Source organism: Stegostoma tigrinum, chromosome 2 (assembly GCF_030684315.1).
Source record: "Stegostoma tigrinum isolate sSteTig4 chromosome 2, sSteTig4.hap1, whole genome shotgun sequence".
NCBI lineage: Eukaryota > Metazoa > Chordata > Chondrichthyes > Orectolobiformes > Stegostomatidae > Stegostoma > Stegostoma tigrinum.
In genome coordinates this window covers 150,722,800-150,750,393 of record NC_081355.1, presented here as the reverse complement: position 1 = coordinate 150,750,393, position 27,594 = coordinate 150,722,800, and the positions used below count along the sequence as shown (strand labels likewise).

General features: G+C 40.6%; 1 protein-coding gene across 11 annotated transcripts in view; it reads left to right on the top strand.

The window, feature by feature from the left end:
- Positions 1-27,594, top strand: part of zbtb47b (zinc finger and BTB domain containing 47b) — a 228,481-nt gene that overhangs the window by 194,306 nt on the left and 6,581 nt on the right. For all 11 annotated transcript variants that reach the window (XM_059640211.1, XM_048521304.2, XM_048521254.2 and 8 more), the window contains 3 exons: positions 15,266-15,413; positions 19,879-19,994; positions 23,137-23,281. In XM_059640211.1, the coding sequence (XP_059496194.1) occupies positions 15,266-15,413; positions 19,879-19,994; positions 23,137-23,281 (409 nt within the window). The remainder of the gene's footprint in view (positions 1-15,265; positions 15,414-19,878; positions 19,995-23,136; positions 23,282-27,594) is intronic.

Genomic DNA, 27,594 nt, shown 5'->3' with positions numbered 1-27,594 from the left:
CCAGCTTAAAATTCACACCCTGCACACCCAAAAAGTAATGCACATTTGAAACTTATTCACTGTGGTAGTGTAGAAAATATGGCGGCTGATTTGCACACAACAAGTATCGGTGTCATATTATCTGTTTTTGTGACAATTGAAGGATGCATCTTGGTCAGGATACTGAAAAATTCCCCTGTGAAATATCTTTGAGGATAGAATGCTGAACCTTGGGCTTAGTTGAACTAAAAGCTGTGTATGATCAGAAATCGGATGGTAGTTGGAAAATAACAACAAATTGTGGTTTCCATAACAGTGATGAATTCTGCAAGAAGGACAGGGCATGTATTTCAAGTACTGTGCACCATTGTATAATGGACAGAGAGTGTACAATGTTGATTCAACCAGAATGATAGCAGGGATGTGGAAATACAGTGTGAGACTGAAGATTCAACACAGAGGGCTAAAAGGGGCTTTCTTTTTTGTTAGTTAGAGTTTTGAAGGGGTGTTTTTAGAAAGATTTTTCCTATTGGTTGGGGATTCAAAATTAGGAATAATGGATTTTAAATTGTCAGGTTGAAAGATTAAGAAAATTCTATATTTGGGTTTTTGGATCTTGAAATGCTTTCCTAAGGGAGTGTTAGAGGCTGAGACCATTACAACTTTAAGGTACCATTGCATAAATATTTGAGGCAGAGGTAAATGTACAGCAGTAGTAGATATGAATCAATGGAATTAAAGTTGGCACTGTTGCAATGTTTTAAATAGTCTTCGCCTATTGTCCAAACATCTATGGGATGTATTTGAACTATCCCCAGAACTACTTGAGTTATGTTTGTAATCAATTAACTTATTTTGATTCCCACAATAGTTTTCTCTTATACAAGGATAAGAAGTTGACTTGTATTAGCTTAATTCATAAATGTAATTCTTCTGCCTAACATCATTGTTGTTATATCCCCAATAGTCTCTTCACAGGGAAGATATTACTCCTGTGAAGTATTTGGTCTCTATCCTGAACAAGCATTCATTCACATGGAAGATAATTCCAAGCAGCCATGAGTTGGAGCACGTTAGACCTCCAAACCAACACTATTTTTGATACCTCTAAAGTGTTTTCTTATTTGTACTTTTCTGTTTGTGTTATATGTTTGAGACTTGATAAAGGACGAAATATAAATTAATAACAGCCCATTAGAATTTTTTTGTGCCTAACTAGTACATGCTGTACCTAGTCCTGAATTGGCTGGTTGTTCAGTGACTTTTAAATATAAGCCTTTGCAAAAATTATAGGATTTTTTGATATCAAAACCAATTACAGTCACAATATTGCATCTTGACATATTGGAGGACAAAGGAAATAAAAATACCAGGATAACTAATAGAATGCAAACTATTTTTATGTGAAGATGAGAAATGGTAACTTGAATACTTTTTAATTTGTTTGAGAGAGAATCTACTTTTTAAAAATCTCTTCCCGATGTTACATTTGCTGAAGATATTGTTCACAGAAATTTGTTACTCGTGTACTAGAGATCATTTCCAAATTGTTTTCCTGCCCTACCACATGGGTCACAGTCCAGAATAACTGCATATTTGTGAATTGTTGTACCTGGCTATCAGCTACCTTGTTGGCAGTTAATCTGATTTTGCTTATAATTGAGGGCCTGTTCCCTAAACCATTAAGATAAAGAGTTGCAAAATCAGGCTTGTGTTCATTCATTGAGTGGCAGGAGATGGTCCAGATTTAGCGTGGTGCTAAATTAAATCTAAAATGTGATGCCCTGTTCTAGTTGCTAAAAGACAAATGAAGCTTTTAAAAGCAGCACAGAGGGAGGGCAAATGCTGACTGGGGAGGCAATGACCGGGTGGTATTGTGGCTAGACTGTTAATCAAGAGAAACAGGGAATGTTCTGGGGAGCCCGGTTTGAATCCAGCTATGGCAGATGCTGGAATTTGAATTCAGTAAATATCTGGAATTAAGAGTCTAATGATTGCCATGATTCCGTTGTCAATTGTTGGAGAAACCCACCTGGTTCACTCGTGCCCTTTAGGGAAGGAAACTGCCATCCTTACCCGGTCAGGCCTACATGTGACTCCAGACCCACAGCAATGTGATTGACACTTAACTGCCCTCTGGGCAATTAGGGATAGACAATAAATGCTGGTCTAGCCAGCGATGCCTTCAAACCATGAATGAATTTTTTAAAAAAAATTCCTCTGCCCAAGAAAAACTAGACGAATAAAACTTAAGTTTGAATATCTAAAGATTGGAGATGATTTTAAAGGGGGGAGAAAAAAACCAAAGGAACTACGGATGTTGGAAATCTGAAAAAAAAATTGCTGGAAATTTTCTTCTTTCCCTTCTTCTTTTGTGTTACTGAGCTCTGATTTCATTCCATTGATGCTGCCAGACCTCCTGAGATTTTCCAGCAATTTTTAATTTTGTTACCATCTTAAGGGAAGAATGTACAATTATTCAGGATAAGGAAAACATTAACCCAGTTATTACTTTCAAGACCAATCCTGTTTAAAGTAAATAAGGGTAACTTTAACATCGACATTATGAAACTTGCATTTACATGAAATATGATCAGCGATCAGAATAAATTTCCAGGTAGAGACATGGCAAAAGTTCATAAAAGCATTTAAGTTGTATGCTACATTTAACTGATTACTGTATTATTGTGTATAGCCTATCTTGTGTACAGCTAAGTCTTTTCTTTAAAAGAATAATAATCAAGCTGAGTATGAAGGGAAAAGAAGATATTGTTCAAATGCTGAAAACTGGAATGAAAGAAAAAGTGCTTAAAGCAATTAAATATCTAACTTGTGTTGTAATCCAGGGTCAAATGCACCCACCCTCACAAGTAATTGAATACCTCAGGCCCATTCCTCAAGAGCTGTTCCCTCATCAACAAAGTTCTGCCTCCTGAAAGCTCCTTGCAGATAATGAAAATGTAGGTATCGAAAGCACAGGTAGTCAAAGTTCCATCAAATGTTCAATTAAGCTTTGAAAAGCATTAAGCTGTTCAATTATGGATTTCACCCTTCCAAACTCAAACTGTTTTTAGAGTGTAACAATTAAATGTATTACTCGCAGTTAGAAATCTTTTGGCTGTTGATATTAATCATTCGAAGCTTGGGATCGGGATGGATTGTTTGTTTCTTTGTGGAGCTTTATTAAATTAATTTTGACACTGAGTCAAGAGAGGAAATATTAGATCAGATGACCACAGCTTGGATCAGAGGTCTGTTTTAGAAGAAGTTAAGATGCAGACAGAGCAATGTTGATAGAGTTCCACAGTTCAAGGCCCTGGCGAGTGATTAAAGACAGAGATGCTCAAGAGGTTGGAGACTTACTGTTAATTTGTTTACTAATATGAGTGTTGTTGGGGTCAGTATTTGTTAAAAACGGAAAGAACTGTGAATACAGGAACAGAAACAGAAGTTGCTAGAAAAGCACAGCAGGTCTGACTGCATCTGTGAAGAAAAAAAAATCAGAGTTAACGTTTTGGGTCCAGTGACCCTTCCTCAGAACAGAGAAACTGTCATTTTCTCAGCTACTATGTGCAGGAAATACGGAGGAGGTGGGGTAGGGAGAAACTATAGGGTATTGCACTTGAGAAGTTTGTGAGCTGCATTTTTGAACTGCTGCAGTCTGTGTAAGCGTGTGATCATCCACAGTGCTTTTGGAGATTTTGACCCGTTGGTGCTGAAGTCAACATAGTGTAGTTCTGTAGTGGGTTATTCACCGCAAGTTCACTTCAATTATGTTACTCATTAAGAAATCCTGGAAGTGTCCAGGGTTTGATCCTTGTGTAGTATTATTTGTCAGTGTTCAGCTACTGATTTGTTCTGATGTTGGATTCTTACACAGTTTTCTCTCTCTTTGGAATTTGTGGTGTGACATTATTAATAAGTCAATGGATTCTTTTATCCCCAACATTGATTACTTTTTGTATAGATCTGATGTCTGTATCCTTCTTATCAGAAGTAGCTCCTCTGTTCCTTGTTTGTGCTCCTGAGATGCTGCTTGGCCTGCTGTGTTCATCCAGCCTCACATTTTATTATCTTGGAATCTCCAGCATCTGCAGTTCCCATTATCTCTGATACATTCAAGGTTAGTTGTCTGTTTTAAAACAAAGCCTTTCCTGCAATTAACTCCTTTAAATTCTTCTGCAGGGCAATCCATGGCCCTTGTGGCATTAAAGTATCCCGTTTAGCAATCAGGTATCAAAGCAACTTTGGCTATGTAATCTCGCTTTCAGTCTCTGTGTAACAACTTGTCTTCCATATTCAAGAAACAGTTTATTCCAGACAGAGTTATTGCTGATTCTTTTAATCCATGAAATTATTAAATTTGTGAATTTTACTTTGTCACAGTTCCATGTCCAGGTAGTGTGCTCCTTCAAGCTAGTAGTACTCCCACGTATCCGCTGTCCTTGACCTCATCCTCTAGGTGATTGAGATTAAGGAACCATGATCATGCAGCAGTTCATCAGGACCTCACAAGAGTGTCAGCTCTGTAATTGTGCTCAAGTCTTAGAGTATCACCTGAAGCCACAAGGTTCTGCTGAAGTAGTTTTGCTAGGATGGAGGGGAAGGTAATTGATGGTAGATTTGAAGCAGGGGAGGCACAGGAGAGAGTATTAATAACAATATCAGCTGAAATGCAAACCAGGAAGGCCATTCACAAGATGACAGAATTGTGATGCTGTACAAGGAGACAACATGTTTGCACCAGCTCTCTGAGCATTTTGACTTTGTACTAAACACCTGCCATTTCCCCTTTTAACACTGCAATGTTTTTATTTAAATAATGATCCAGTGCTCTCTTGAATACCTTTAGTTGAACTGAAAATTGGATAATCAATACTTCAATAAGCTCAGGGAGTTTGAAATGGCTCTCACGCAGGAAGAACTGTGTCAGGGCGTGAGGGGAACTAGAGCAAGATGCAAGTCAGGGCTTGAGTAGGAATATTAACTCCACAGTCCAGGGGAAGTAGTAGGGCAGCTGATAGGATGGCTTCGATGCTAGGTGCAAGTATTTCACAGCATCCTTATGCTTGGAGGAGATAGGGCACGGAAAACTTGACTGGGTCCATGAAAGATAGATAAAAGAAACTGGAGGTTATTTTTGCTGTCCAGGATGATCAGGAGAGAGAATTTTGGCAAATGAGATCAAGATCAGTTAGTACATCATGTAGTCCATCATCCATACCTGGCCATGAAACCAGGTACATTTGTCAGATCAATTCATGTGCGTATTACATGGTCTTAAGAGAGCAGAAAGGAGACTAACAGAGGGACATGCTTATGGTTATGATCCAAAGAATAAGTTCAAATTTAATACATGGACTCTAATTTATTCTTCATTTACTGACCAAATGTACATCATCTGCTTGAAAATCAATATGCCAATCATTTTTACTCATTGAGTTAAAAAATCAGAAAATATACTCTGCAGAAGTCCCCACGTCATTTGCCTGCTAAACAAGAGCTATTGAACCTAATTCTACCTTCCATCCCTTCATCCAACTAGAGGGTGCTGAGTTGTTGCTAGTTTGCATACTGAGAGTGGACTTCACAGTTAGCATGGATGTGAAGGGTATCGCAAAAGAACCTGCTGCTGAAGAATGGTTAGCCCCAGACATTAAATTACTGTAGTGCTTCCATCCCTGCTTCCTCCTCGAACCAGAAAAAAACGAAGATGGAGGTTCAGAAGAGACAAAACATTGAGAAAGGTCAGTGATGAGTGTTCCAGCAGATAAAGGCATGTGAGCCTAACCTGTTTCTGGACACTGTTAGTGAGTAACAGGTAAGTTTTGAGAAATTGTTATTGGAGCAGAGACCATCAGCAGCTTCAACCTAGTATTATAAGTGTTTAACATTGTAAGGATTAATTAACTTAAAGGGTTAAGACGTGACAGGAGAGCTCCAAATTGTAGTCTGTTCCTCAAGCTCAATTTGAGAAGCCAGTGCATCTTTGGTGCCCAGGACCTGCACATATGCAAGTAGTGTCTCCAGCTGCAGCTCCTGGAAGCCTGAGTTTCAGCGTTGGAGTGGTGGCTGGGGAAACTGGAAAATTCATGAGGCAGAGCACGTCATGGATAGCACGTGTAGAAAGGTGGTCACATCACAGAGACTCAGGCTCCACAGGCAGGAAGGGAACAGGTGACCACCATGCAGAGCAGGAGGACTAAGCAGGAAATGCAGGAATCTCATTCCTGTGCAAAACGCGTTTACCATTTTGGATGCTGGAGAGTGGTCCTAGTGCACATTGGTACTAATGACCATGGGTAAAAAGAATGAATGAGGTCCAAAAAGCAGAATACAGAGAACTAGAATTAAAGTTGAAATGTAGAACCTCAAAGATAGGAATTTCAGGATTACTACCAGTGCCAGGAGTTGAAACTGAAGGATATACAGGATGAGCGTGTAGCTGAAATGATGTGAGGAGCACGGTTTCAGATTCGTGGGGCATTGGGTCCGGTCCTGGAGGAGGTGGGACCTGTACAACCTGAACAGTTTACACTTGGGCAGGACTGGGAGTGTTGTCCTTTGGTTGATTCTTGATAGAGGAGTTGGGGAGGGTTTAAACTCGTGTGGCAGGGAGGTTGGAACCAAAGAAGTAGGGTAGTAGATGCAGAAATTGAGGGAGAGATAGAAGCCAAGGCAAACACTACTAAGAACAAGAACAGTCAGAGAAATGCTGCTGAAAAGAGCGGGGGACATGGTCTGAAATGTATGTGTTTCAATGAGAGAAATATAATAGTCAACTTACATGAGCTTAGAGCTTTGGATTAATCCTTGGAACAATGACATTATTGCGATTAGAGACTTGGCTGAAAGAGGGACAGGACTGGCAGCTGAGTGTCCCAAATTTTAGATGTTTCAGATGTGATAGAATGTATCTCTCAACCATACTGAGGGAGGATACATCAGAGGATTTGTGCAATAAGGTAGAAGTCCGGAATGGGAAAGGTGAAATCACAATGCTGGGAGTATGCTACAGACCTCCCAACAGCTAGCGAGAGATAGAGGAGAGAATATGTCGGCAGATTTTGGAAGCATGTAAAAACAGCAGAACTGTTGTAGTGAGTGATTTTAACTTCCCCTATACTGACCAGGAATCACTGCACTAGGGGCTTGGATGGAACAGAATTTGCCTGGACCATTCAGGAGGGATTCTTGACACAATAAGTAAACTGTGACCATAGTACCGTGAGTTTTAAGATACTCATGGATAGGGAGAAAAGCAATCCTCAGGCGATGGTGTTAAATTGGGGGAAGGCAAACTAACAGTATTAGGCAGGAATTGGAGAATTTTGATTGGAGGCAGCTGTTTGAGGGTAAATCTACATCAGACGTGTAGGAGTGTTTCAAATGCTTGTTGATAAGAGTTTCGGAGCAGCACATTCCTGTGAGAGTGAAGGATAGGTATGGCAAGTTACCTGAACCTTGGATGACCAGGAATGTTATGACTTGGTCATAAGAAAAGGGAGGCCGTACCTAAGGTCTAGGAGGAGTGAACTGATGAAGTCCTCGGAGTATTTAAGGAAAGTAGGAAAGAACCTAAACAAGGAATTTGAAGGGCTGAAACGGATCATGAAAAGTCGTTAGCACATAGAATTAAGGAGAGTCACCAGGCTTTTTGTACATACTTAAAAAGTAAGAGGGTAGCCAGGAAAAGGATTGGCCCACTCAAGGACAAAGGAGGGAATCTATGTCTGGAGCCAGAAGAAGTAGGTGAGGTCCTGAACAAATACTTCAGACGGTATTCACCAAAGAGAAGGAATTGGCAGAGGATGATCTCAGGGAAAGGAGTGTCGAGGTTCTAAGCCAAGTTGCTATTAAAGAGGAAGAGGTATTGTCCATCTTAAAAAGTATTAAGGTTGATAAGTCCGCCGGTCCTGATGGAATCTATCCCAGAATATTAAGGGAGGGAAGAGAATAAATTGCTGGAGCATTGACAGACATCTTTGTAACCTCTTTATCACAGATGAGGTCCCAGAGGACTGGACAATGGCCAATGTTGTCTCATTGTTTAATAAGAGTAGCAGGGACATTCCTGGAAGTTACTGGCCTGTGAGTCTCACATCGGTGGTAGGGAAATAATTAGAAGATGCTCAGGGACAAGATCTATACACATTTTAGAAGCAAGTGGATTTATTAATGATAGACAGCATAGCTTTGAGTGAGGGAGATTGTGTCTGACTAACTTGATCAAGTTTTTTGAGGTGGTGATGAAGGTGATTGAGGGAAAAGCAGTTGATGTTCTGTCTGTGGACTTGAGAAAAGTCTTTGACAAGGTCCGTCATGGTAGACTGTACAAAAGATGGAGTCACATGGTATCAGGGTGAGCTGGTAAGATGGATACAGAACTGGCTTAGCCATTGGAGACAGAAGGTAGTGATGGAAGGATGCTTTTCAGAATAAAGGTTTGTGAGTAGTGTTCCACAGGGGATCAGTGTTCAAACCTTTACATAAATGATTTGGAGGAAATGTAGCTTGTCTAATTAGTAAGTTTGCGGATGGTGCAAAGTTTGGTGGAGTTGCAGATAGTGAGAAGGTTTGTCAGAGGATACAGCAGCGTATAAATCAGTTGGAGGCAATGGGCAGAAGGAGTTTAATCCAGGCAAATGTGAAGTGATGCATTTTGGAAGGTCCAGTATAGGTGGAAAATTACACAGTGAATGGCAGAACCCTTTTGGAGTATTGATATACAGCGGGATCTGGGTGTGCAGATCCACAGATCACCAAAGGTGGCAGCACAGGTAGATAAGGTAGTTAAAAAAGGCCTAAGGCATGCTTGCCTTCATTGGAAGGGGCATTGAGTGTGAGAATAGACCAGTTATGCCGCAGCTTTGTAGAACTTTAGTTGGCTACACTTGGAATGTTGCATACAGTTCTGGTCACCACCCTAACAAAAGGATGTGGATGCTTCGGAGACGTTACAGAAAAGGTTTACCAGGATTTTTTTAAAAATCATTCATGGGATGAAGGCGTCGCTGGCTGGGCCAGCATTTATTGCCCAGAGGGCAGTTAAGTGTCAACTACATTGCTAGTAATGAGTCACATAGGCCAGACCAGGGAAGGATGGCAGTTTCCTTCCCTAAAGGACATTAGTGAACCAGATGGGTTTTTTCCAAATAATCGACAATGGATTCACGGCCATCATTAGACTCTTATTTCCCAATATTTATTGAATTCAAATTCCACCATCTGCCGTGGTGGAATTCGAACCCAGGTCCCCCCGAACGTTATCTGGATCTCTGGATTAACAGATCCACTGATAATACCATTAGGTCATCGCTTCACCAATGTTGCCTGGTATGGGGGATTTTAGATCTGAAGTAAAGTTGGCTAGGCTGGGTTTGTTTTCACTGGAACACAGAAGTTGAGGGGCGACCGAGTAGAATCTTACAAGATTGTGAATGGCCTGGATGGAGTGGAAAGTATGAGACTTTTTCCCCCAGAGTGGAGGGCTTGATCACCAGGGGACACAGTTTCAAGGTGTGAGGGTGGAGTGGGAAGTTTAAAAGAAATGTGCGAGGCAGGTTTTTCACACCAAGGTGGGTGAATGCCTGGAACATGTCAGAGGAGGCGTGGAAGCAGACACAATAGCAACTTTCAAGAAGCACTTGGATGAACGCATGAATAGACTAGAGAGATACAAATTCTGTAAGTGAAAACAGTTTTAGCATGGAAGGTCAAGATGTGTTGGCTCAGGCTTGGAGGGCTGAAGGTCCTGTGCTGTGTTGTTCTTTGCTCTAGTCCATAGTCCTTGGGGTTCTGGAATTTTAAATACATATCCTAGTGCTTTTGTAAATGTGGTTGATTTAAATGATTGCACAAGTTGGAAGTTAGGGTAAAAATGAAAGTTGCTGGAATGGTGCAGAAGAACTGCGTACCTTCATGCAATAAACAGGGTGACATGGAATGGAATCTGATACATCATGTTTCTTTCCTCCTTTCCAACATGCTTCTTCAGCATTAAATGATTTTAGATTGGTTTCTTAATAACCTTGATATTAATTGCTGCATACATTGCCTTCCTAAACACAACCAAGTGACCTTTGATTCATCAGTGTTATTTATAGAGACTGGGGACAAGCCATGGTGTGGCTACAGTGATCGTTTTTTCAGCCGTATGTTAATTTTTAGTAAAAACACCCTACGTGTGATGCAGATAAATACACTTCACATCTCTGCTTAGTTAACAAAGATCTACTACCATTCAATGCCAAACATTTAAATCTTTCTCTTTAAACAAAATTTAGAATTCAAATGTGTATGCTGTCCGATACATCACTTCATGCAACGTCTAGGTTTTTGTCCAGGAGTTGCAAGCTATATTTTGACTTAACATAGTTACTAAGATTGTGGACTTGCACAGCATTGTGTGTTAAACCCACCCTGTGAGCTGTCCAGAATGTGATCAGGTGTTGCTCATCCTTCGCAATGACATGTACCTGCTTTAGATTCATTGGCATTTATCCCGTCCTGTAGCATTTATTTTCATTGAGCAGGCCACAATAACAGTTCATCTTCCACACAGTAGGATTGTTTTGCTGCATTAATAGTATCCCTACCTTTTGAGCAAAGAGGCCCAAGTTCAAGTCCTACCTATTCCCGATGTCTGTAATGACATCTCTGAACAGGTTGATTAGAAAATAGTTTTTTAATGTATGTTTCTGTGGTACTGAAGTCTCACATTTTTGCCCATGATGTAATTTATTTGAGCAGATAGTCAAATGCAGTAACTGGGAATTAAAGTAAACACAGTGATTAATGGGAAATATATGCTGATCCAGCCAGTGAGACTCAGTCCCCTGAATTAATGAAAAAAGCACACTCATGCTGTCTCCCTGTTGCCTTGGTATTTTACCAACAAAAGGTTAAAGTACACAAGCGTATCGTATGACAAACAACTGTGTCCAGTGTAAATTCTTATTAATTACAAAGGTAAATAGCCATATTACTAGTGGCTAGCCAATTTGGCAGCACTGTCATATGTACATACTGTGTTACAATCCAATCAAAGCAAAATCTTTGCCTCTAATACAAGCATTGGCACCCTTCTATCTTAAAGGCATTGATTTATTTGAGATACAACTGTAAGGTGCTGGCTGCCCTTCACCATCCTGATCCTTGCTGGGTGTTCGAAATTGAAAAATAAACAAATCTTGGTACAGCTGCAGAGGGTTTGGTGAGGCTGCACCTGGAGTACCGTTTACAGTTTTGGTGGAAAGGATGTACTGTCTTTGAAGGCAATTCAAAAGACATTCATTAGGCTGATTCCTGGGGTGGTGGACTGTCAGGAAAGGCTAGTTGGTTAGGTCTTTATTCATGAGAGTTTAGAAGAATGAGGTGTTTCCACTAATGTGGGAATTTCAACCTAGGGGATGTACTTAAAGAATAAGAAGACATTTGTTTAAAACTGAGTTGCAGTTCTTCTAGTTGTGAGCGCTAGATCATTGCAAGCATTTAAAGAGAAAGTAGACTGATATTTCAAAAATCTATGATCTGTGGCATTGGACTGTTCAGCCATGATCTTCCAGAATGGCAGGGTAGACTTAAGGAGCTAAACAGCCCACTCCTGCTCCAATTTCTTACATTCTTGTGTCACTCTCACTTTACATCTGCAATTCGACTCTTTTGTCCATAACTGAACCAAGGCTGCAGTGAGATCAGTAGCTGACTGATCTGGCAGAACCCAATTTGACCATCAGTGAGCAGGTTGAAGGAGCCGGCTCAAGGCGCTGTTACTAATCAACTTGTTTTCTATTACACAGAGAAAGAAAATGCCTCTGGGTTTTGATTACTTGTAAAGTGAGGATAGAACATAAAATAGTACAGCACAGTACAGGCCCTATGGCTCATGATGTTGTGCCGAACTCGTGATGATGTTGATGAGTAGATGTGATTTTGTTTGTCATGTTTTGAAACCTTTTAAAGCTTCCTTGTTTAAATAGTTTGGTTTGTTTCATTTAATTTTTACTTTTTTTTAAACTTCTGTTTTATTGTTAAAACCAAATCTGCAGTCTTTTTGTGCTTACCTTTCAGTGGGAAAAACTGCAAAGTTAATTTTTTAAAAAATTATATTTCAAGGTATTAACATCAGCTGGGATAATAACGTTTAGATTTCTGTTGGACTGTTCTTCAACTCCACATCCCTTTCTACAGATACCAGAAAGCACCATATTCACTGCCTGCAAGAGACTGTTTATGTAGTGGGTCCTTGGAAAATGTATCTCTTCCCAAAAGAACTAGCATTATTTAAGCTTCCTCTGCAATAAACTTTGCATAGTATCTCTATAATATGACATCTTTGAAAAATTTTCAGAGATTACAACCTCTGATTAAAAACTGCATTATCGATGGCTCCTTCAGTTATCAGGTCACCTTGCTGAACATTTTCATGTTTTGTAGTTCACCATTTAAAACTAAGTGAAGAACTTGCTTTTCAGATTCTGTCCCAATTTTGCTTTTAACTTGGAATACATGTTCTAGATTTCACGCCATTCATTTAGCCAAGTCAAAAATGCTAAATTTGCCAAGACTTACTTTCTTCAAGTGTACCTTCCACCAGAATATCAAGAAACAACACTGATGAGATCAGAGCATTTAAATGGAGTATGCCAGTGTAGCAAATGTACATAAAAAGTCCCATAAAACGGTTTCCGATCATTAATTCCTCTTGAAAGTAGTCAGAGAAGAATGAAAACAATTCCTAATGTAAGTACCTGTGTACATTTAAAGCCACAATTGGACTGACCTGTAGTTCCCTGATTCTGAAAATTTGAATGAATCAAGTCCCTGCATACTCGAGCATTAGCAATAACTTACAATGTTCCAAACTCTGTGTGAATGTACAAGTTGTCATCATTTGCATGTGTATTAAATTGTATTAATGTGTACAATGAATTTCAGGGTCTGGTTGCAAACTGTTACTTGATCATTGGCACTGTCCCAGCTGAGGTAGCACTGACTATCAGTGTGAAACACTTGCTGGCCAGCGTATTCATCAACAGATTCTAAACAAGGGATTCTAAACATGCATTGTCTGATATAAAATGTCACTTCTTTTATATTGATAAAACCTTTAGTTCTCTCAGGGTATTTGCATATACGTGTTAATCAATTCAAATGTTCTAAATGATTAAAGATTTAATGGCATCTTAGGTTTCTTTAACACATCCTCATTTAGTTGTGTGACCCTTTGATCTTTTACTTATAAATTCTACGTCTGACGCCACTTCTATCACTGACACCTGAAGAAGGAGAGAGGCTCTGATAGCATGTGTTTTCAAATAAACATGTTGGACTATAACCTGGTGTGATTTCTGACCCTGTCCACCCCAGTCCAACACCGGCACCTCTGCATCAACGTAAAAGCACACAGTGCTGAAGGTGCAGCTTTGCTGGAGATTTGTTTTCCAGTTGTGCGCGTGCCAGGCTGTGCATACCATGCTTGCTGTGTAAGCCCACAATTTTCTCCTTGTGTGTGAATTAATAATTGGGTACTGTATCAAGACTCGTGCTGAAATAGAAGTTCAGCAAAAATCTTCTTGAATGTCAGCTGAAGGTGTTGTACGGTCTACTACTGTTATCTCTCCTCTGTATTTCAGATTTTCAATAACAGAATTTATACATAAACAATGAAATTTTTTGGTTCTGAAGGGTCATTGAACCCAAAACATTAACTCTGATTTCTCTCCACAGATGCTGCCAGACCAGCTGAGGTTCTCCACTAATTTATTTTTTTCTCTCTGATATCCAGCATTTGCAGTTGTTTTGGATTTTTAATTGTTCTAGTGGTTTGTTAATAATCATGCAATATCTAGTTGACACTAGTGTACTTCTCTCAATTATAGGGAGACCCTGCCCTGGCAACGAAAGCTGTTGGTTTGCCGATATCTGACTACCTCTTAACTGTGTCACCTTACATGAAAGCTGCAGAGTTGTGATTTTTTTTTTAAAACCATTTGCCTGTTACTCGAATGTGAGTAGGTCTGTGTCATCAGATTACTCGTAGAGGTCATCCACAGTTAAATCAACATTTTTCATTGATCTTCAGGTCACAGAAAATTATGTAGCTTGTACGTTGGGTATAAACAGTTGAGATCAAGGAGGTTCTGTAACCTGCCAAAGTTTGGAACAATGTGGTTCTTAGCTCACTACAAACATCACTAGCTGTTTTACAGGTGGGAGGAATTGGAGAGGGAAGGCTGGGTGAGCATCAGTTAAGTAATCCATAGGTCAGCTCAAGAGGAAATTGTGATGAATCGGCCTTTATAATCTTTGATGTTGCAAAGTGTTGATGGCGTTTATATTTGAATGAGTTTAAAATTGTACTATTCCTCTTCATTCATGGGCAAGGCCTCAGAGCGACAGTCATTTTGGGATGAGAGATACACCCTTGCTGCAAGAAAAACCTTTATGCAAAAGTTGATGATAACTTGCAACTTGCTGCCAGTGAGAACGGTGAAAGCAAAACCAATGACGAATTTCAAAAGGAAATTGGATAGGCTCTTGAAAGAGGCAAATGTAGAGTTATAGCAGGGAACTGGAGCTCATTGTCATGCTTGTATGCAATAATACTCTCGAGCGTAAGCACTTCAAGCATTGATGATGGGGAGATTGCTTCTTCTAACTAGAGAGTCTAAACCTAGAAGTCATAGTTTCAGATTAAGGGGTTTGCCTTTGAGGAGAAATATCTTCATGCAGCCTGGTGAATTTCTGGAATTCTGTTCACTGAGTGGAATGTTAAACACAGACGTACGAATAACTTACCATTGGGATCTTAGAGCCTAATACCTGCTCTTTTTTCTGAAATTTTGAGCATTAAGTATTACAACCATTGTTTTTCTTACTCAGTCACCATAAAAATGTTGCCTTGCCGAATGGCAGAATATAGACCTCCACTATCACACTTGCAGTTCTGTGAAATTGAACTACTTCACACATTGTCAGCGCTGACACCAACCCTTTCTTGTCTGTTGTCACAGTAGGTGTTTTGAACAGGAGAAATGTATAGAAGCTATGGAAAAGAGACAGGATCTAACCTTTCTACTGCTAATTTTCCATTTTCTTCAGATGTATATTCTGTGTAAAAACAAACCTCACAGACTTTAAGTTGATTTCTTCATCAGCTGTGCTTGAGTATCTATCAGGGACTACTCTACATAGGCCACCTCTAGATTTTCCATCTCCTGTCAACACTGAAAGAGTTCAGCTGACATCTTACTAAAAAAAGACATTGTGTTCTGTATTTCAGTGTGTCACCTGCGGGAAGGGGTTTAAGAAGCTCTGGTCACTTCATGAACATAATAAAATAGTTCACGGTTATGCAGAGAAAAAGTTCTCCTGTGAAATCTGCGAGAAGAAATTTTACACAATGGCCCACGTCAGAAAGCACATGGTCGGTAAGTGCATTAAATGGTTGAAAACTTTACAAGTTTCAGCAGTGTTTAGTGGAGTTTCCAATATGTCTTTAAGAACTCTTTTTCAAAGCACTGTTAGTAGACCTCTAAGGTTGGCAATGTTTATAGTTCTGGTTATGATTAAAATCTTGGTTGGTAATCTTAAGGTTACTTCCAGTGCCACATGCTAATGAGCACATGCGAATGAATTTTAGAATTAAAAACTAATTGCAGGTTGAAACAATTGATTTTGCATTCTGTCCTTCACGTTGTGTGTTTTGGCGTCTGGCTCTTACATAGAACATTATAGCACAGTACAGGCTCTTTGGCCCTCGATGTTGTGCCAACCTGTCACACCGATCTCAAGCCCATCTAACCTACACTATTCCACGTACGTCCATATGCTTATCCAATGACGACTTAAATGTACCTAAAGTTGGCGAATCTACTACCGTTGCAGGCAAAGCGTTCCATTCCCTTACTACTCTCTGAGTAAAGAAACTACCTCTGACATCTGTCCTATATCTTTCACCCCTCAATTTAAAGCTATGCCCCCTCGTGCTTGCCGTCACCATCCTAGGAAAAAAACTCTCCCTATCCACCCTATCTAACCCTCCAATTATTTTACATGTCTCAATTAAGTCCCAGGAAAATGTGAAGTTGTTCACTTTGGCAGGAGGAATGAAAACAGCGTATTATCTGCAGAATGACTGCAGGATTCCAAGATGCGGAAGGATTTAGATGTTCAGGTGCATCAGTCACAAAAAGTGAATACGCATGTGTAAAACATACTAAAGGCTAATTTCTAAAAAATTACTCATGGGATATGAGCTTTACCCTTCCCTAGTTTCTCCCGAGAAGCTTGTGAGTTGCCTCCTTCAACCGCTGCAGTCTTTTTGATGTAGGTAGACCATAATGTCATTAGAGAGGGAATTCCACCTCTTTGGGAAGCTATCTTCTATGTTCAATTCCTCTTGTAAGAATATTATGTTTCAGTTGTATAGGGCATTTGGGGAGACCAAATCTCAAACACAGTGTACAATTTTGGTTTCTGTCTTTGAGGCGGGATATAAATCATTGGAAGTAGTTCAGGGAAGTTTACTAGATTAATACCAGGATAAAGTGAGTTGTCTTATGAGGATAGGTTGGACAGGCTGGTCTTGTATACACTGGAGTTTAGAAGAGTTAAAGATGAGGGCACCGTGGTGATGTCACTGGACTAGTAATCCAGAACCCCAGACTAACGTTCTAAGGATATAGGTTCCAATCCCACCATGGCAGATGGTTAAAATTTGAATTCAGTAAGAGTCTAGAATAAAAACTAGCATAGTGACAATCATGTCAATGATGATTTTAAAATACCATCTGGTCCTTTACTGCCCTTTAAAGAAGGAAATTTGACATTGCTGTGGGCCGAGAATCATCAATGTGGTAGACTTTTAGCTGCAGTCTGCACAATTTAAGGATGGACAATAAATGTTGGTCTGGCCAGCACCATCTACATCCAGTGAATAAATGTAAAAAAGCCTGAGTGCCTGCAAGGTCCAGATGCTGGGAAGTAGGATTAGAGTGGTGGCTTGCTTATTCCACTGACAGAGACATGAAGGACTGAACACCCTCCATCTGGAGTATTGCGTACAGTTTTGGTCCCCTGATCTGAGAAGGGCATTCTGGCTATGGAAGGAGAGCATTAAAGGTTTACCCAACTAATTTGGGGATTGCAGGACTAACTTAGGAATAGAGACTGGATCAGTTAAAACTATATTCGCTGGAATTTAGAAGAATGAGGGTGGCTGTCATAGCTCTCTATAAAGTTCTCACAGAACCATACAGGTTAAAAACAGGAAGGACTTTTCCTGGTGACTGGGAAATCCAGAATCAGAGTCACTGTCTCGTGATATGGGACTGGCCGTTTAGAATGGAAATCATGATACATGTCTTCACCCAAAAAGCAGTGAGCCTGTGGAATTCTTCTATCACAGAGGTTAAGCCTGATGGTCAGCCATGATCATATTGAATGGCAGAGCAAGCTTGAAAGACTGAATGGCCTACCCTCTATTCCTATTTACTTCGTTTCTTTGAGTTAAGTGTATGAGTACAGGAGTAGGCCATTCAGTCTATCAAGTCTGTTCTGTCATTTGATGGCTGATCTATTTCTCAATCCCATTCTGCTGTCTTCTCCCTGTAACCCTTGATCCCCTTACCAGTGAAGAAGCTATCTGTTTTGGTCTTAAATGCACTCCTGACTTTGCCCCCACAGCCCTCTGTGGCAGTGAATTCCATAGAGTTACTATCCTCCTGGGTGGAAAAAATTCTCCTGAATGAATGATTCATTTATTGTCATGTGTGTTTAACAGTGAATAATACAGTAAAGTACAGTGAAAAGTTTCAACAGTTGCCACAATCTGCCACCATTTTGAATAACTTAAGAATAAAAAGTATAAAAGATGTAACTGAAAGAGAGTCCCGAGCCAGCTGATCAATGACACCTACACCACTGCCTGTGCCAGACCCAGCAACGGTTTTGTTTAACTGTAACTCTGCATCCTTAGACTTTAGTCCTCTCGATATAAAGGCCAGCATTCTATTAGCTAGCTTGATTAGTTTCTGCATCTGTTCATGGCATTTTAAAGACCAATGCACCTGAACCGCCAAGTCTGTTTGGACATCTACTGTATTTAACTTCATATCATCTAGAAAGTACCTTTAATCTATCATTTATTGGGCCAAAGTTGATAGCCTCACACTTACCTACTTTGAACTCCATCTTCCATAGCTTAACCCATTCACCTAATATTTCAATATTCCTTTGCAATTTTATGCTATCGTCTAGACTGTCTACAATACCACCGAACTTTGTGTCATCAGCAAGTTTGTATATACGACTTTCTGTGCCATTATCCATGTGGTTAAAAATAATGTGAATAACATGATATGAGGCACTAACACAGATCTTTTGTGGGACACCATTCATCATATATCTCCCTCCCTCCCACCCACCCACCGCTCTTTTCCCCCCCCCCCCCCCATGTGACTGATCCTACCCATTATTCTTATCTGTTGCCTGCCACTCAACCAATTTCTATATAAGAACCTGAACGGACTTGACAAGGTGGGCAGAGCGAGTACGTTGCATTCAGTTGGTCAATCTAGAACCAGGGTAAATGGTTTTAAAGTTACGGTTTGCCCTTTTATGACAGATGAATCATGGAATTCCTACAGGCCGTTCAACTCAAGTCCACACCGAGTCTACAAAGTGCATCCCACCCAGATTCACACCCCTATCCTTTCCCTGTAACCCTGCATTTCCCATGACTAATCCACCTGACTTACACATCCCTGAACACTACAGACAATTTAGCATGGCCAATCCACCTAACCTGCACACCTTTGGACTGTGGGAGGAAACTCCATGCAGACAGTTGTCTAAGGCTGGAATCGAACCTGAGTCCCTGGTCCTGAGAGGCAGCAGTGCTTAACCACCGTGCCACAGTGCCAACTGAGGAGAACATTTTTCTCTGAGAGTGGTGTGACTTTGAAATTCTTCGCCTCGGAAGGCAAAATCATTCAATACATTTGGATAGATTCTTGCTAGGAGGAGAAGTTGAGTGTTATCAGGGATAAGGTAGATAGGAATGTGAATTTGAAACACTAAACAGATGAACTGTGCTTTATTGGATTGCTGGAGCAGGCCTGTCTACTTTGGCTCCTATTTTATATGTTCAGCACCATTCCTGGCACCTCAGATATTGAAGCAGTCTGCAGCAGAGACTGAACAACGTCCAAGCTTTGAGCTAAGAGGTGGCAAGAAACATTTGCACTATACAACTGCCAGGTGATGCCATCTCCAAGAAGAGTAAAATCTTTAACATTGACCAGAAACTGAACTGGACTGACCAAATTAATACTGTATCTATAAGAGCAGGTTACAGGTTTGGATTTTTGAAGCAAGTAATTAGCTCCTGACTACTTACCCAGAATATATCATCTACTTATCATAAGTTGAAAGTACGATGGAATGCCATCTGCTGCAGGTTCTCATTCAAGCCACATACCATCATGACTTGGAACTATATTGTCATTTTCCTTTCTGTGGTTGGGTAAAAATGCAGGAGTTCCTTTCCTAACATCAGTGTGAGTGACCCAACCCTCCAAACACTGCGGTGGTTCAAGAAAGCAGCTCACCACCACCACCTCCTTCAGTGCAATTAGAGATGGGCAGTAAGTTTGGACCGAGCCTGTGATACCCATGTGAGTCATAATTTTTAAAAAGTGCGAGGAGTGGCTACTCAAATTTGTTATCACCATGTTACTATGACCACCTTAGACTGGATACTCAAATCATTGATTCTCAAGAAGACTATTGAAGAGAAGTGGCAGAGAGCTGGAAAGAAAGGCAGAATCAGTGTTTAAATTCATTAATGTAATGTGCATTTTAAAATGCAGTAACTAGGTTTGTTTGTTTCAGCTCACACAAAAGATATGCCATTTACCTGCGAGACTTGTGGGAAGTCATTTAAACGCAGTATGTCACTGAAAGTCCACTCCCTGCAGCATTCGGGAGAAAAACCTTTCAAATGTGAGGTAAGTGCCATATGCTGTTTGTAACTCCCCTGTTCCCACCACCATCCCCCAACTTCTCATTTAATCAGGAAAGAATCAATAATTGAAACAGAGTTAAAATATAACTTCTGTCTCCTACTTTTCTGTGAGAAGCTCAGTTTCCTTGTTTGTTTCAGAATCAGACGTAACCAATCCCAGATGCACTTATTATGTGGTCAAATAAGATACAAAACCCATTGTCCCCTCTGCCGTCCCTAGCATTCATAACCTTATTCACAGAACTATTACAGTACGGAAGGCATCCATTCATCCCATCATGTCTACATTATCTGCCAAAATGAACATCATGACTTGATGCATATCCTTGTACATTGTTTCCATTTTAATAACTGTCCAACACCACCTTAAATTCCAGTGTTATACTTGGAAAATTTAGATGGAAATACTACTGTATACATCAAGGTGCTTGAATGGCTTTTGGCGCCAAAGGCACATTGTGGCCTGAAGATTACAGTATGGTGCTTCTTGTCAGCCTGGTCTTTGGGAACAACACCATGCAGTAGTTGAGGCAGAGATAGCAACAGTGAAGGTTGGGCTGGTCTGTTGGTCTGTAAGTCTGTAGGTGAACTGGCCAGCTTTGCTCTCACTGACCCAATTTGTTGCAACCACTAAAGGCTTTGTGTACTGTTATGCCAGCACTATGACGTCTACCCTGATAGCTACTTCAGTCAATATGGTACTGCCGTGGATTGGATTGGGAGAATGCAGGCAGTAGAGATACTTTTTATGCCCTGTTTTGGCAACAGTTTAAGATTAAGTCAGCCTCTTCTCAACCTTTGTCTCACATTTGATCTTCAGATGAGTTTCCTGCTTTATTTATGAGGAAAAATTATTCACACTTAGTGTTGAAAATAAGAGCACACAGCTTTAAGGTAATTAGCAAAGGAAACAATGGAGACATGAAGGGAAACTTTTTCACACACTAAGTGTTTAGGATTGTAATGCATTGCCTGTGTGTGGCAGAGGCCTGTTCAGTGGAGGCATTCAAGAAGGAATTAGACTGATAATCTGAAAAGGAAGAATGTGCAGGGTTTACACAGCGAAGATGGTAGAATGTCACTCGGTGAAGTGTTTCTTCAGAGACCCAGCTTCGACACAGTAGGCCAAATGGCCACCCTGTGTAATGAAACAGTTGGGTGATTCTGTGAATGAATATTTCTCTGACTACATTAAGCAGCTTGTGGATGAGGTAAGTAAGATTAGTGAAAGTTGGTGCCTTGCAAGGTGCTCTGTTTACATAGCAACAAGTGATGGCCATTTTGTCTTGTTTGCCATTTAGTTGCATTTATTTAGATGCGAAAACCTTGAAGCTACAGCTTTGATTGAAGGGGATGGAGTGCTGGTTTCATGACGGTATCCATAACTAGAAGGTACAGTTTCAGAGTAAAGTGTCTGCTATTTACGGCTGACGTGAGGAGAAATTTCTTGATCTTTGTACTTCTCTGAACTGTGGAGGCTGGGCCGTTGAACATATTCAAGGCTGAGACAGACAGATCTTTGGACTGCAGGGAGTCACGGGTTAGGGTAAACAGGCAGGAAAGTGGAGTTGAGAGATCAAGATTTTATTGAATGTTGAAGCAGACACAAGACATCATATGCCTACTGCTATCCCCTTTTTAATGTTAATAAGTTCCAGAGGTATCTGAGACAGGAAACTGTATCAAAATATCCACTTAGAAGGTTATCTCTATTCTTAAAATGCTGTTAAATAGTCATTGCGTGCATCTGCTAGACATTTTTTGGCAATCAACTAATTTTTGTTGAAACAAGGTTTTTTTAAAGTGGGGGGGCTGAAATTTTGGCATAGCAGACTCTTGAGGCAGCAATAGTCACATTTACAAGCCTTTTGTCCTCAGAGGGTTGCAATAACTTCCCAAACCTCGCAATGGGGCCACTTGGATGGAGGGGGGGGAGGGGAAAAGCGTACAGAGCTAAGTGTATAACATCTTGTCCATGTCCAGGCTATCTGTATATTTTTAATATTTTTGCGCATTCTTCATCCTTATTCTGAGTCATGGTCCTCTTATACCTAAAAACCATAGGGTCTCAAGCCTACAGGCGACTGAAACATCTCTTGCTGCCCTGCTTCCTCACTGTAGATACCAGCCAATGTTAAGAACCTCTCCACAGCAGTGCAGCTGACGTTAGAGCCCAATGACCTTCCCACCACTTCCCTCATGGCCTCACTTCCCAAGTTTTAGAGTGGTTCACAAGACCGAGTTCCTCTTTCTGTGCATCCTGTGATCAATTGGATAGTTCCTTTCCAATTAACAGAAATTCATAGTGCAAACAGCAATGAAGGTTAGGTGTGAAGTATCAGCTCAGGGGTTCCAGTAGCAAGGTTATTCTAAACAAAAACCAGAAAATGCCAGAAAAGCTCAGTAGGCCTGGCAGCATCTGTGGATAGAAATTAGCGTTAACATTTCAGGCCCAGTGACCCTTCTTCAGACCCTTCCTCAGGTGAGCAAGAATATCTTGTCTTACGTGGGGTCAGGTCCTACCTGCTCCCAAGGTGTGTAATAACAGCTGTAAATTTAAAATACATATTCTGTTGTCATATCTTCTTGACAAAGAAATGCTAAAAGCAACTTACTATAACAGAGGTCCATCTTGGATCTTTTGCTGTGATGTAATTTGGCAAATTCTATTTCTGATTTTTACAATGGTTAAGGCTTGATAGAAGGATCCAGGGTGTGGCAGAGGAAAGAGAGACTAGCAGGAAAATCAAAGCAGTAATGTCTGCATCAGGGTGCTAATGGCACTTTTGTACTCTGTGTACCAGTCAGTAGACATGATGCCACACTTATGCCCAGTGTCTGCTTTTGGTTTTGCAGTTGTATAAAGACAAACATTTAAGCTTTGGAGTTTCACCCCTGCCCGTGTTTCCGTTTGATAGTACCATCTCTGAAGGGACAATTGGTAGCAAGGGAATTGGAGGAATAAAGAGTTTAAAATCATGCGTCCAATTACTTCCTCCTGGTACCTGTTGGAAATTATTGAACGTAGTTCAGATTTATGAAAATCTAAACGTTGATGTATTTGTGCTTACTTTAAGGAGCTGCACTAACCCTTACCTTTTTACACTTGTGTCTTCGATCATTAGAACTGCAATGAAAGATTCCAGTATAAGTATCAGTTGCGCTCTCATATGAGCATCCACATCGGACACAAGCAGTTCATGTGCCAATGGTGCGGCAAGGATTTTAACATGAAGCAGTATTTCGATGAACATATGAAGACGCACACTGGTATGACTTTTCAACTTTGTTAACTAAGCAGCTGTTGTGATCAGAACTCAAAACGCAAAGGACAATTTAACCTTTCTGTCCTCTAAGGACAGTTGTGATGTATCTGACCCAGAATTGTTTGGAGGATGGGGGACGAGGAACGGTAATTATTTCAAATGCATTGATTTTCTGTTTCATTCTGAAAAAATATAAAACTTTTTTGTCACTTACTTTGATTTGTTTCTCCAACACATTCCTGTTTTTGTGTTCCATTCATTATTCTTGTTTCTCCAGTCTTCCTCCAAGATTGCTAACATTTCCACAGTTGACCACTGTCAGTTCGGTATCTTCTATCTAAACAGCACATGTTGACAGGATAATGAAATGTGAGGCTGGATGAACACAGCAGGCCCAGCAGCATCTCAGGAGCACAAAAGCTCCACCTATCTTCTTTTCTCTCCATCTTCGGTCCGCCTCCCCCTCTCTCCCTATTTATTCCAGAACCATCACCCCATCCCCCTCTCTGATGTAGGGTCTAGGCCCGAAACGTCAGCTTTTGTGCTCCTGAGATGCTGCTGGGCCTGCTGTGTTCATCCAGCCTCGCATTTCATTATCTTGGATTCTCCAGCATCTGCAGTTCCCATTTTCACAGCACATGTTGACATCCTATTTGTACCTACTTTTTGAGGTGCCCATACCTGTTTGTAAGCATACTCTTGTACCACATCCATACGTAAAAATGTTCAAGGAAGTTCCTGGCTGGAGGTATGGAGCAGAAAGAGGTTATGAATTCTTCTAAATCATCGTCATAAAATCCCTACAGTGTGGAAGCAGGCACATTGAGTCCACACCAACCCGCCAAGGAGGTGCCCACCCACACCCACCCCAATCTACCTAACCTGCACATCCCTGGACACTATGGGCAACTTAGCGTGGCCAATCCACCTAAACTGCACATCTTTAGACTGTGGGCGTTTTATGGAGAAGACCAAGCCTCCTCAAAATACTAAGAAGGGAGCTTAAACCCTAACTTTTTCTTAATTTTAAAGGCGGATGTGAAGTGCATGTTCCAGATGTGATGTGACTGGTCACACTACTCGATGTTAAGCAAAACACAATTTATTTAAACACTGTGTTGTTAAAATACAAACAAAAGAGGAATTTAGAATAACAAATAATTGAAAACTTAACCTAATAATAGATACAGTGCCTATTACTAATTACCTGTTCCAATATAGTAACATTCCATGAAGACACTCCATAAAGTTCAGATGCAGATTCTTACATGCAATCCAGGAGGAAACAACATTGAGAGATTTCAGAGAAAGTAGGAGCTAGGAATCATTTTCTGAAGTGCCAACCTTTCTGGGACCCAAACAGTTTCTGACAGACAGAACTGGAAAAAACTAGAAAGCCTGACCTGTGAGAACTGCCCACTCCCCTTGCATTGTTTCAACTGTTTTTAAAATAACCTAAACGTCTCTTGAACTTGGCTATCTCCAGTAGCCACTTTTCCACCTCTGCCTTTGCCACCTCGCTTCAAAAAAAGCCCAGGACAAAATAACCTTCTTAAAGTGAACAGCATTATCATAAGAGGAAACTGGAACACCCAAAGGAAACCCACGCAGACATGGGGATAATGTGCATGCTCCACACAGTCGCCCGTGACCTGAACCGAACCGGGTCCCCGGCACTATGAGGTAGTAATGCTAACCGCTGGGCCACCATGCTGCCATACTTTCTTGATTTTGAAGGAATCTGTGGAGTTCTGAGGTTGTGAGAAATGCACTGTTTTTTGCTTTCTTTCTTATAACTCCTGCCAACTTGCTGCAATTTCATTGCTGCTTCTAGTTTGAGATCAGCAAAACTTAGAACCCAGTTCTTCTAAATCTAGATCTGTTTTTGTGTGTGTGTCTCTGTGTGTGTGTGTGTGTGTGTGTGTGTGTGTGTGCGCGCGCATGTGCGTGCGCGTGTGTGTGTATGTACTTCGAGAATGTGTACGAATGCTTATATATACACGACAGAAGTAAAGTTTTAAAATGGTGCAAAGGGAGCTCCATTAGTCAGTGCCAATCTGAGAACAATTAGTTTATTGCTATTTTCCTCCCTTCATTATTGCAACAGTTTCTGTTCAAGCAAGACGTAAGCTTAAATCCTGGTACGTCAGGCAGTTGACCAATTCTGCTGATTGTTGGTTAACAGCCATTTGGTCCCTCGTGGGCCAGCCACCAAATCATTAGTATTTGATCATGCGTTCAGATCTTTGCTGAAAAATCTATACTGTTATTGAGACTGGCTGTAACTTTGCCTTTCCAAAATGAAAATGAAAGGGAAAACTGCTCACTAGCTGCTTGACCTTAGTGAGAATATCTGTCCTTGGCTGTTATAAGTGCTATAGGACCTTTCTCAGGTGATAATTCAAAACTGTGATGATATGAGGTATTCTGACTGTGTAAAACCCATGCCCAGGGATCTTGGTTGTACGCCTCAGGCTAATACATTAAAAAGTCTAGTGTCTGAACTGGGAATTCTGTTTTTTAAAAAAATTATACTGCCATCTCCCCATGTAGCATGGTTCACGTACCTGCCTTTTGATGTGGAAATGCAATACCATGAAGAAAGAATATCCTTTCAGTTTCCACTCATTTTTCCTTTTTACTGCGTACAATTCCATGAATGCGTGGCGTTCTGTTACCTCGTCACAATGGCCATTCATCGAGTATAAGATTAGATTATCTATTTTCACAGTCACTTCAACCATACAGCCATCATAGGCCTCTGCTGTCCTCCATAAATACGTACATGCTACTTCCAAGTCAGATTGGTGTGTGACTTGGAGGGAAACTCAAAGGTGATGAGACTCCCATGGATCTGCTACTCTTGTCCTTCGAGCTGTTGATGATTGTTGATTGGGTAGGTACTATCTTAGAAGCCTCAATGAATTTCTTGTAAATGGTATACACTGTTGCTACTGTGTGAATGATGGAGGGGGTAAAGGTGATGGGTGAGATGTAGATCAAGCTGGTTGCTTTTGTCATTCCAGGTACGTGGAAAGCACTCGGTCATGCTCCTGACTTGTGTCATGTAGATAGTGGCCAGGCTTTGAGAGGCAAGAAGGTGTATTGGATGGAACCAACTGGAATTGTTCTCCATAGAGCAGTGAAAATTAACAGTGGAGAGGACTTTGTGGGGAGTCAATAGAATAATTCCGAATCCTGAAGGAGAAAGTGTTTTGAGTGGCAGGAAATTTAGTAATCAGAGGACACAGATTTCAGATGATGCCAGAAGAACCCGAAAAAGCACAGCAAGTTGTTACAGTCTGAAATATGCTGCCTGAAAAGTGGGTTATAGAAACAGATTGAGTTGTAACTTTCAAAGATGTTTGCATGTATACTTGAAAAGCAGAAAAATATGCAGGATCATGTGGAAAGAACTGGGAAGTCAGACTGACTGAATAAATTACATAAATGGCATAGACATGATGAATCAGATTACTACCTCCTGTCCTTTGTCATTCTGTGATTCTGTAACTTAAAACAACATATGGTTCATAATAAGACATAGGAGCAGGAAGAGGACATTCATGCCCTCAAGCCTGCTACACCATACTGTACAATCATAGCTGATCAACTTTAGGCTGATAGGCACATTAGAGAAAGGAGCAGGAGTAGGACATTAAAGTCCCCAAGCTGATGAATCGGAATCATGTTTTCACCATATCACTGTGCTGACCCAGTCAGTACTGAGTGTAAGAGGCAACCTCTTACCTGCTGCTTTCTCGCTTTAGCTCAAGGCTACTTCAGATCCAGCTTTGTTTGATTGTATTACATGCCTTTAGTTCATTTCTCTGTCATATTTGTTCTTGGGATCTGTCTCTCTCGAGTTTATTATTTGCTGTCCATCACAAGAGTCTTGATAAACTGGCGGACTGCCTTGAACTGCTGGTAACTTGAGGGTTAGTTACGTTATTGTGCAAAAACTGACAGAAGTTTGGATTCTGGAAATCAGAAACAAAAACACAAATTGCTGGAAAAGCTCAGCAGGTCTGGCAGCATCTGTGGAGAGAAATCGGAGTTAACATTTTGGGTTGAGTGACCCTTCTTCAGAACTTTTCTGTAGTTGGACTCATGTACAAACCAGCTCAGGTAAGGATGGCAAGATTCTTTCCCTAAAGGATGCTAGTAAACTGGTTTCAGTTTATAACAATGTCAACTTGCCATCATTTTCTTAATTGCCTTTGTGGAATTTAACTATGGTTCACAAACATAAGGCAGGATTTTACAGAACTAAGGGAAAAATGGGATTGGGACTTTGTGAAAACTTGCTCCAGCTAT